Source organism: Camelina sativa, chromosome 13, assembly GCF_000633955.1.
Source record: "Camelina sativa cultivar DH55 chromosome 13, Cs, whole genome shotgun sequence".
Taxonomy (NCBI): Eukaryota; Viridiplantae; Streptophyta; class Magnoliopsida; order Brassicales; family Brassicaceae; genus Camelina; species Camelina sativa.
Genome location: NC_025697.1, coordinates 12,707,725 through 12,718,987, shown reverse-complemented (window position 1 = coordinate 12,718,987; position 11,263 = coordinate 12,707,725). Strand labels below are relative to the sequence as shown.

Below are 11,263 nucleotides of genomic sequence, written 5' to 3'. Positions count from 1 at the left end.
GGTTTCCTTCACCCTTAGTTTCAACATGTAGATCATTCAAACGAATGTCTTTAAAACTTAATAAGCTTCTCTTTGAGCTGGGTGAATATAGGGCATCACTTATTTCAAGATGTGTGCCATTAGGTAATAAATTATGAGTCTGGCCGTAGCCTTCAATTAGGCTTGCTATACCCGCAATTGTGCTAATATTGGCATTTTTCATAATGAGATTAACAAAATATCTCTTATCCTTCAAAATCGTGTGGCTTGATCCACTATCAACCACACGTATGTTCTTGTCCTCAGCCATTTCTAAAATGGACAAGAATTCATAAACAAATAATTTTATAATGAAGGAAATAAAATAATTGAATTTAAACCAAAATTATAATTCAATAAAATCCAAAGTCATAAAACATAGAGAATTAAAATAAATAAAACAACCAATGTTTAATTATCCTCTTTTAGGCAATCAGAAGTTTCATATTCCAATTGGTCATCATTCTCATGGTTGAAATCTCCTTCACCATCGAGATGAACCAAGTTAGCTTCTGGATCCTTTTTCAAACTCTCTTGATAGAGATCAATGAGATGCTTAGGTGTTCTGCATGTCTTGGCCCAATGATTCGACATTCCACATCGGTGACAAACCGATTTAGCCTTATGTGGCGGTTTGAATATTTCGCGGCCTCTACCACGGTCACGACCGAAGTTGGACCGGTTCCCACGGCCATAACCACCACGTTCTCTTCCACCATGGCCACAACCATGATATTTATCCCTATGGACGTAGTTAGACTCTTTGGTCTCCTTGGGCTCTTTATGCTCTTTCTTAGTCATGTCAACCTTGAGAGCCTCTAGTAAGGGGGTAGATCCAGGAGGCCTCATTGAACTGTTCATCAATAATAGCTCATTGTTTTGCTCAGCAAGTAGCAAACAAGAGATGAGGCTTGCATATGTCTTAAAACCCTTTTCACGATACTGTTGCTGAAACAGTATGTTATTGGTGTGAAAGGTTGAGAATGTCTTCTCTAGCAAGTCCTCCTCAGTAACCTCCTTACCACATAATTTTAAAATCGAGACTATCTTAAATAGCTCTGAATTATATTCATCCACGGATTTAAAATCATGGATCCTTAGGTTTTTCCAATTGAATTGAGCTTTAGGTAGGAGCACCGTTTTTTGGTGTCCATATCTGTTTTTCAACTCTGTCCAAAGCTCAAGAGGATCTTCTATGGTAAGGTACTGGTTCTTGAGACTCTCAGCAAGATGATGGCGTATATGTAATATCGCCTTATATTTACTCTTTTCAGTGCACTCATTATTATCTTCAATGCATTCGCAAAGATCCTTTGATTTCAGGTTGATCTTAGTGTCCAATGCCCATTGGAGATAGTTGTCTCCAGAAACGTTAAGGGCCGAGTATTGGAGATTGTTGAGCTTTGCCATCTACACAATACAAAATATGCATCCGATCATTAGCATACGATATTTAAGACCGAACCATGCAATCAAATTAAACTAGGCCATGCGGTATTTGAGACCGAACCATGCCATCCAAATAAACTTAGGCCATGCAGTATTTGAGACCGAAACATGCCATTCAATTAAACTTAGGCCATGCAGTATTTGAGACCGAAACATGTCATGCCTTTCTTTCATTATTTCGTGGTTTAACATGCGTGAAAACAACAACCCTAGACAACAATTATAATCTAGCATGCAATGTTTTCCTTTTACTAAGTTTTTCCTTTTTCTTAAATTTTCATTTTTCTTGTTTAGGATGAGGACAAAGTTTTTAGGAAATATTTTTCTTAGGGTTCCGATTTTAGGATCTGATTTTAGGGTTTTGATTTTAAACAAACAATCAAAGATAATCAGATTTTAACTTAGAACAAACAGATTTATATTTTTCTCTATGAATTTTGATTTTAGGTCTCTAGTTCTAAGGTTCACATGCAACAAGCAAACAATCAAACAATCAAACACAATGAGATTTTAAACATATCATAATTAGTTTAATTGCAAACAATCTAAGCAATCCTAAACCTCAATAATCGGATTTTAAAGTTTTAGGGTTTTAGGGTTTTAGGATTTCAAGGCTTAGGGTTTTTTGTTTGTTGATTGTTTACTTGTAGATTTTAGGGTTCTATTAGATTTAAGAGATCATGTTCGATTCATATATTCTAAGGAGGTTTGATTTATTTACCTTCCACCGTTTGGAGGTTGACTGGAATTGATCCGGGAGCTAATGACCTCAGATTTACTTTGAGCTTGATCACGAACCTCGGCCTAGACACGAACAAGAACCGATCACAAACAGGAGTCGACCACGAACACGAACGGAAGCTGATCGCCGAGCTTGGACGAACAGGGACTCTATGTGCGGCAGCGGTTTTAGGGTTAGGAACTTTTTCTCAGTTGGGGTTTAGGGCTATCGTGCTGATAACGTGTTGTAAACTTAGAGAAACTCGAATGAGGTTTTCCCTTCTTATTCTTATTAACTCAATTGAATGTTACATATATATAGGGATAGACAAACCCTTAATACAAAACCGACTAGGAATAGGAAATAGGCAATGGCCCTTCGACCATGGGCCTTACACACTAGGACATGTATGGGCAGGTTATGGAAGATCCACCATCCTTGTTTTACAACAAAACTCACTTTTTTCTTTAGGTTTATTCTCATAATTACTGATTTCTGTTTTATTTTTGTAAGGTAGGTGCTATTTTGCAAAGAAAAATTCTTGGGTTCACCCCTAGGGGTGAACAACTCTCATTCACCCCCTCTTAATTAACCAATCAGAATACAACAATATGCCATGTCATATCATATTAAAAAAAATTAAAATTAAAATAAAAAGATAATACAAATTAAGGAAACAAATTATGTAGATCTTTTATTAAGGAAATTATGTCGGTTTGGGTTATAAAAGAGGATTATAGTTTTAATTTGTAATTTTAAAATTTTTATATCAGTTTAAGTTTATAAAGAATGGTTAGGATTTAAATTTTATAATTAAACAAAATTATATGTCGGTTTGGGTTTACAAAAGAGTGGTTAGGGTTTAGATTTTACAATTAAATGAAATTATATGTCGGTTTGGGTTTATAAAAGAATGTTTAGGGTTTAGATTTTACAATTAAACAAAATTATATGTCGGTTTGGGTTTATAAAAGAATGTTTAGGGTTTAGATTTTACAATTAAACAAAATTATATGTCGGTTTGGGTTTATAAAAGAATGTTTAGGGTTTAGATTTTACAATTAAACAAAATTATATGTTGGTTTGGATTTATAAAAGAGTGGTTAGAGTTTAGATGTAATAATTAAAAACTGTAATATAATATTTAAATTAATAATTTTAAAATTGATTGATCTACAGAATTTATTTCCTTAATTAAGATTTGTTTCCTTAATTTAAAGGGGGTGAATAAGAGTGGTTCACCCCTAGGGGTGAAACCCAAGAATTGTCCTTTTGTAAATATTGGTTACTTTGAGGGTTTTTGTTGCTAATTGAGCAAGGAAAACGACAAATTCTTTTTTTTTTTGGAAAACACAAGGATTTAACCTGTGGTACACCACATGACAATTATTTAATTTTATTTATAATGATGTTTGATTTTAGCGGTATTTAATTTAGTTATAAAATTACATATTTTAATTTTTAATATTTAAGAGGTGATACAAGTATTCTTAAAGTATTATAATTTTATCAGAATAAAACACTAAAATTATGAATTATAACTGTTTGTATAATGTATAATTAATCAGAATAATATTTTTTATTTATTTAAAATAATACTATTATTGTTTTGTTTGATATATAATTACTTAATTTAACTGATTGTTTATTTTTCAGTGTAAATATTTTAATGATTGATTTTTTATTTTTTATTTTATTTTTGGACACATATATAGAAAAGAAATTTGCTATAAATAAGGAATTTAAGTAGAATTAATTAGTTTCTATAAAAGAAAATTTTTTGTCAATTTACCATAATTTACTTATTGCTTTTAATGCAATTTTGTAGGGACTAAAATTATAAATAAACAAAATTAAAAGGGTAGAACCGTAGAACCCAAAATATCCTTCATATAGATGGTTCTATCAGTAAACCGAACAAGATTGGTATGGTTCTATCAGTAAACCGAACAAGATTGGTATGGTTCTATCAGTAAACCGAACAATAAAATAAAGTGTTTAATTTCTTAACCCAAACGAATTAAAGAAAAATAAATAAAAAAAACTCCCAAAATTAAGCAGAGAAGAAGAAGAAGAAGAAAGAAGCCATGGCGGAACTAGGCTTGCCGAGAATCAATGAGAAGAAGCCATGGCGAGTTCTCGAGTTCTACAGTGGAATCGGTGGGATGGTAAACACTCTACAGTGGAATTCTTGATATTTTGTTTATGGTGTAATGTAGTCTACTCTGTTTCTAAAACCCTAATTTATATGTCGTTTTGCTCTTAGAGATACTCTTTGACGGCGTCGGGCGTAGTCGCAGAAGTAGTAGAAGCTTTTGAGATCAATGATTCTGCTAATGATGTTTATCAGCATAATTTCAAACACCGTCCCTATCAGGTTCCTTCTTTGTTCTTTAGTGTTCCTGTTTTAAATTTCAATCTCTCTGTTGAAGAACTTATAAAGAACCTATGCTATTTGATTTTGGTTGAGGTTTATGGTTGATGCAAGGCATTGTTACATTTGCAAATTATTGATTTGTGTGTGACTTAGGCCATGACTTGGTTTTTTTGTTTCATAGGGAAATATTCAGAGTCTCACTGCTGGTGATTTAGATAAGTATAATGCAGATGCTTGGCTTCTTTCTCCTCCTTGTCAACCTTATACTCGTCAAGGTGATTTCTTTTTTCTCTGTTGTTACTTGTTTATCTGTGGGGGATTGTGTTGGAGGATACTAAACAGTTTTTGTGGTTAGGCCTTCAGAAACACTCTGGTGATGCTCGGGCATTTTCGTTTCTCAGGATTCTTGAGCTTATACCGCATACAACTAAGCCTCCTCAGATGTTATTTGTAGAGAATGTTGTTGGGTTTGAGGTTTGTGTTTGCCTCTGCTTACCAGCTGGAGTTATAAACAGATTATCTTCTGGTAATTTCGCCACATTTTTTGCTTATTGGGTGGTGTTTGTTGGTGCAGACGTCGGATACGCATATGGAAATGATCGATACGTTAACAAAATTAGATTATGTCACACAAGAGTTTATTTTGAGTCCGTTGCAGTTTGGTGTGCCGTATTCAAGACCACGTTATTTTTGTCTGGTACGTTCTCTTTACCTTGTAAATACGTAGTACCATTTGTTGCAAATCTGTGTATCCAAAACTGTTATTTCTAGTAGTACTCTGAGAATGTACAAGTATATGCTGATTATGAAGGTGTATAAACTTCGAAATCATTTGGTTTTTCTGGTTACGTTGTAGGCAAAAAGAAAGCCTCTGCCATTTAACTCCCAACACAGTAATTACAAACTACTCTGGTCTCCAGACCCGTTATATGGGCGTGATGATCAGGTGGAGTTTGGAAATTGCCAAACAGAAGAGGGACTGGATAAATTACTTCAGTTTTGCAAACCAGTAGAGAAGTTTCTCGAGTCAGCTGCGCAAGTTGATGGCGAGCCAAGTAGTTTTGATGACTCTGAGAATCGGTCCAAAGATTGTAATGGACAAGAAGACGATTCTGTCCCAGACTCTGTAGATCAATATCTAGTACCAGTGAGTTTGATAGAAAGATGGGGAAACGCAATGGACATTGTTTACCCTGATTCAAAGAGGTGCTGTTGTTTCACAAAGAGTTATTATCGATATGTGAAAGGCACTGGTTCCCTCTTGGCAACTGTCCAGGTATGTTCTTCCATCAAGTAGACAATATCATTTTCCTTGCTGCAAGTGAAAAGATATGCTTATCGTGAATCCGTGACCACGCAGCCAAAAATCAAGGGGAAAGAATCTTGTTTGAAGGAGCAACGGCTTAGATACTTCACCCCGAGAGAGGTTAAGCACAGATTTTTTTTTACTACCAATGCCTCGTTTATGAGATGGATCAGCTTTCATTTCAGTGAAAAATGATATTTGGTTTCTGTTTGATTAGGTAGCTAACTTTCACTCATTCCCTGAGGATTTTGAGTTCCCCAAGCACATAAGCCTTCGTCAAAGGTACGCTGCTTCATATCATAACTCACAAAACAGAAAACGCTACTACATATATAGATTATGTACATTATTCCAATATAGAATTCAACACCATTATACATTGATACCCTTATTTCTCATTCTCACTACTGTTTGAAATGTGGAGTCTGAATCCACCCCTCTATAACTATAACTACACTGTAAAAAGAAATTCATGAATTCCTCTTTTGTGCAGATACGCGATGCTTGGAAACAGTTTAAGTGTAGCAGTCGTGGCCCCTCTGCTTTCGTATCTGTTCGATTCGTGACTGCAGAACTGGAAGCAGTAAGTGACGCAACCAATTACCCGAATCAGTTATTCTCCTGAACAAGCTTCTACTTTTTTACGACACTGTATGATCATGTTCTTCAGTGCAGCGCATAACCATATAGCATGTGTTCTGTAAAATTTGGATAAACATGCCAATTCATATCATTCAGTTTTGTTTACTGATAAGATTTTCAGACTGGTGGAGCTTTTAAAGTGTTGTCATTTCACTATCATCATGATTTTCAACTTTCGTATGGGCTAGGCTTTTAAATGGGCTATATCCGGCCCAGTAATAATTTTTCGTTTTCCAAATTGCTGTAACGAGTTAAAAAAGGTGATCATGAATTCGGCATGTCTGTCTCATGTCTCAACGCTCTCTCTTTCAAAGGCCAGAAGACTCCAGTCACTATCAATTGACGGAGAAGAGTAGCCGCAGCGAGGGGAAGCTTTCTTCAAGTGTGCCGGTACGTGCAGTTCACGCTCCGGCGGTACCAACCTAAGGCCAGTCTTCGGAAACGTTATTTTCTTTATTTTTTCCCCCTTGTCCGTACAAATTGTTTGTTCTTTGTTTTTTTTTTTTTTTTTGTGTGGCTATGATGTTATTAACATATGCAAGTCATCTTACAAAACACAAACCCTAATTTACAGAAAAATGGTGGCCAAGAATTTTGTTGATAAGTTCCAAAAAAATGCGAGCAAGCCTTGCTTCTGGAAGTGTCTGTCTCCAGGACAAACTTGGAAGTCTAAATCCATGGTAACTTAATTATGACTCTCCTCCGTTGATTCTTGCTCAATTTCGAGTCTTTCTTTTGAATTTGCTTTGTTACAATATAAGTTTCTAGTTTCGGTTAAACATGTGACGCGTCGTCCTCTGTCGAATTGCTTCTTCTCTTTGCTTTTGATGTTGCTAGAACGGTTAAACGTGATAAAGCTTTGTAATTACCTTTATGTTGTTGCTGTTTGATAAAAGCTCATATCTTTCAAGAAAATTTGGGGAGATTTTAATGGCATAATGCCTCCTGCTTCTTGTTCTGCTTTGTCTTCGTTTCTTGTTATGGGTACTTTTACGTTGCGGGTTTTGTTCGCTTTAATCTCTTGTTTCTGCTAGTGTTTGTTTTAGTCCTTTTCATATATTTCCTCTGCATTTGCTTGACCTACAAAACCAATCTTTTAAGCCAGTGTTTTGCTGCTTGTATTTTCCTATGGAAAGCTATATGTTTCCTGTTTCTAATGTCAGTACTGTTTTGTTGTTGTCAACTGTTCTGATTTCTGGATCTATGAAGAGGATGATTCCGGAAAAGTTTGTGAGAAGCACGCCCGGGGCTTTCGAGCACAGAATTGTGCTTAGTGTTCGGTGGGAAAATTCCTGGCAACCCTGGCTGGATCGAGAAAAGGACGATCTGTTTATGATAGAAGAAGATTGGGATGAGTTTGTGGATGACAACCATCTAGGTCCAAATGATACCTTGTTCTTCAGACACGATGATACAATGAATCTTGAAGTGCAAATCTTTAAGAGTAATGGGATAGAGATCATCGATGTACCTCTTGAAGTTGAACCCGAAACTGAACCGGTTCATCTTAAGTCCCAAAATTCTCACAAGGAGACAGCCACTGCCTCTGCTTCTGTTTCTGGTAAGACTATTTAGATGGAAATAATCAATCTTAATACTCCTCAAACTCAAAACTATTATTTGTTAATCTCAGAAAGTGGAGGAACAAATGACCAAGGAAGAAAAGGTCATCATGTCACAAATCCTGAGCAATACCTCTTGAATCCCGAAAACCCTTACTTTGTGAAAGCGGTGACAAAAAGGAATGACGTTCTGGTAATAATAGCAGCGTTTACATTGTTAGTTTTTTATTTTGTTTCCCTTTAAAGCTAAGACTTGTTTTTGTTCCCTGTTTCCCATTGTATGTGCAACTACTAGTATGTGAGCCGACCGGCGATTCATAGGTATGACTTGAAGTTTGGTCCTCTTCTTTCCACCATTAACTACCTTCTCCCCGGGGGCAAAAAAATGGAAGGCATTCTAAGACTCTATAACGGGCACCATTGTTTCAATGGGTGGTCGAATTTATGTCGGAAGCATAACCTGCACATCGGAGACTCTGTGGTTTGCGAAATTGAACGGTCAGGTGGTCTGGTTTCGGCTATTAGAGTGCATTTCGTCAACGAAGGCAAGACTCGTCCTCGCTAGTAACAATATCTCTACCAACTCAACTGTTGTAATGCTAAATGTGACATTTATGTTTTGTTTAAACCTTGTATGTTTAAGATGTCGAATACTGTGCCGATAAGTTTTAGACTAATGTCACCTTAACTAAGAGTAAACACACCGATGAGTGTTTCGTCGATTCAAGACTAAGATGGACCAGTTTCTCTGAATGGGTCTTAGGTCAGGCCCAGTAATAATGTTTGACACAAAAATACCCGTACGAGTCAAAGTGACAGTAGATTTGGCAGGTTTTGAGTCCTTCCTCTCTCTCTCTCTCACTCCTTTAAAGCAGAGAGTGAGAGATTTGAGGAAGAAGAGCAGTCGCAGCGAGAGTAAAGCTTCCTTCGACTGTGACGGTGCGTTCAGTTCACGCTCCGGCGACGTTACTCTTAACGTAATTACTTACTTTTTACGCTTTTTCTTTTCTTTATTTTGTTCTCTGGCCTATTAAGAAATCTCCCCCCTTGACCGAACAAGTTTGCTTCTTTCTTCCTTCTGCTCTGTCTCTCTCATCAGTCACTTTAGGGTTTATAGCAATCGAAAGAGACGATCGACGAAGTGAAGTAAGAAAGTCCAAATAACACATTAAAGGTTTGTTTTTTTTTTTTTTCTTTTCGTCAACCTAATGTCGTTTCTGATTTGACAACACATGCAAAGCCATCTTACAAACCCTAATCTCAGAATCAATCCAGCTTCGAAGAGAAGAAAAATGTTGCCTAAGGGTGTTATTGCTAAGATACAAGCAAATGTGAGCAAGCCTTGCTTTTGGAAGTTTCTGTCTCCAGGACAAAACTGGAAATCCAACTCCTTGGTAAGCCCAATGTTACTATCTATCCTCCTCTCTGATCTTTCGAAAAATGGAGTTTCTTTGATTTTGTACACCTATTATTACCAGATATTGTAGTATTATCTGTTTGTTGTTGCTGTTGTTCGAAAAAGCTCAGATCTTTCTATCTTTCAAGAAGCTTTAGGGGAGATTTTTTATGGCTTCTTGTTCTGCTTTGTCTATATTTTGTGAACTTTCTTCTTACTTATTGGCCTTGTTGTATCTCTTCATATGGGGGTACCTTTACTTGGCCCGTTGTTATTAGTTGTTCTGATCTATGGGTTTGTTATGAAGAGGATTATTCCGGATGAGTTTGTGGGAAGCACGTCTGGGGCATTTGAGCACAGGATTGTGATTAGTGTTCGTTGGGGAAATTCCTGGCAACTCTGGCTTGAGCGAGAGAAGGACGATCTGTATATGATAGAAGAAGACTGGGATGAGTTTGTGGATGACAATCATTTAGGTCCAAATGACAACTTGTTCTTCAGACACGATGACACAATGTTTCTTGAAGTGCAAATCTTTAAGAATAATGGGGATGAGATCATGGATGTACCTCTTGAAGTTGAACCCGAAACTGAGCCTCTTCATTCTAATCCCCAGAGTTCTTACAAGGATACAACCACTGCCTCTGCTTCTGCTTCTGGTAAAGGCCATTCAGATCTTCACACTCAGTACTATTTGTTTTCTTTTCTCTCTAAGTGCCAAAGTTTGATTCTTTCTGTTTCTGGTTTAGTGGAATTCTCAGCAAATGGTGGCACCAATGGCCGAGCGAAAGAGGGTTGTGCTGATATCAAAAACCCTGAGCGATACCTTCTGAACCCCGAGAACCCCTACTTTGTGAAAACGCTGTCCAAAAAGATTGACGTTCTGGTAATAATAGATAGGTGTTTCAAGAGTCTGTTTAATTCATCAAACTTTCAGTTTATATCTGTTGCCTTCACAGCTAAGACTTGTCTTTTCTCTCTATTTCCCATGTTCTATGATGCAACTAGTATGTGCCCAAAACGGTGATTCAGAAGTATGGCTTAAAGTTTGGTCCCCATGATTCTACCATGAGTTACCTTCTTCCCGAAGATAAAATAAATGGCCTTACTAAATTGTATCTCGGTGGTAAAATGGTTTGTTTCAATGGCTGGGTGGGTCTATGTCGAAAGTACAATCTGAAAGCCGGAGACTCTGTGGTTTCTGAACTTGAACGCTCGGGAGGTCTGGTTACAGCTGTCAGAGTGCGTTTCTTCAATGAAAATATGAGATGAGTCCTCTTCTTATGAGTTAGGTTTCTAAACATTACTGTTTACCAAACTTATTGTAATGAATGTGAGTGACCCTTATGTTGGTTTAACGAACTTTCATGCTAAATATGTTCTTCTTCTGTTGCTTTGGTGCAATTTGGAGGATACTTATCGCCTTATTGGGATAAGTTTCTCCTAATGTTTATTTCGTTTTTTTTGTTTGGAGAGTGGAGGGCCCATGATCATTTAGTCCCCTCCCCATCTCGTGCTTGAATATGGGATGTTCCCGACTCTCCGTTCTCTGGTGGTGGGTGGCACTCTAGGTTGCACTGAAACGGGTAGGGGAACAGGAATCGGGTACGGAAACGGGGACGGAAAACGGTGAAGTAAAAATTTATAGATACGGGTACGGTATGGGTACTTCAATAAACATATAAGAAAATATACCCATACCTTGAATAAGAGGGGATTAGTAAAGCTAATGGGAAAAGGAGAGAGGGGAAAAGAGTCTAGAAAGTAGAAAAACATGAAGAAATGAAAATAT

The 11,263-nt window shown here is 36.8% G+C and overlaps 3 protein-coding genes across 5 annotated transcripts; all 3 read left to right on the top strand.

Annotated features, from left to right (window-relative positions):
• Positions 4,230-6,672, top strand: LOC104736574 (tRNA (cytosine(38)-C(5))-methyltransferase-like). Its single transcript, XM_010456578.2, has 9 exons — positions 4,230-4,356; positions 4,455-4,565; positions 4,747-4,840; positions 4,921-5,039; positions 5,140-5,262; positions 5,422-5,841; positions 5,926-5,991; positions 6,089-6,153; positions 6,365-6,672. The coding sequence occupies exons 1-9, from the start codon at positions 4,276-4,278 to the stop codon at positions 6,435-6,437; spliced, it is 1,152 nt and encodes a 383-aa protein (XP_010454880.1). The 5' UTR covers positions 4,230-4,275; the 3' UTR covers positions 6,438-6,672.
• LOC104736573 (B3 domain-containing protein At5g25475-like) lies at positions 6,802-8,774 on the top strand. 2 transcript variants are annotated; one of them, XM_010456575.1, is made up of 5 exons: positions 6,802-6,940; positions 7,088-7,193; positions 7,723-8,074; positions 8,147-8,268; positions 8,371-8,774. In XM_010456575.1, exons 2-5 carry the CDS (start codon positions 7,092-7,094, stop codon positions 8,638-8,640), a joined length of 846 nt encoding a protein of 281 aa, XP_010454877.1. In that variant the 5' UTR covers positions 6,802-6,940; positions 7,088-7,091; the 3' UTR covers positions 8,641-8,774. The 2 variants fall into 2 exon arrangements, with proteins under 2 accessions (XP_010454877.1, XP_010454879.1); XM_010456577.2 differs by having other exon boundaries at positions 6,815-6,903.
• LOC104736572 (B3 domain-containing protein At5g25470-like) lies at positions 8,896-10,861 on the top strand. 2 transcript variants are annotated; one of them, XM_010456573.2, is made up of 6 exons: positions 8,896-9,052; positions 9,175-9,249; positions 9,340-9,469; positions 9,779-10,130; positions 10,221-10,357; positions 10,480-10,861. In XM_010456573.2, exons 3-6 carry the CDS (start codon positions 9,368-9,370, stop codon positions 10,741-10,743), a joined length of 855 nt encoding a protein of 284 aa, XP_010454875.1. In that variant the 5' UTR covers positions 8,896-9,052; positions 9,175-9,249; positions 9,340-9,367; the 3' UTR covers positions 10,744-10,861. The 2 variants fall into 2 exon arrangements, with proteins under 2 accessions (XP_010454875.1, XP_010454876.1); XM_010456574.2 differs by having other exon boundaries at positions 8,902-9,052; positions 9,351-9,469.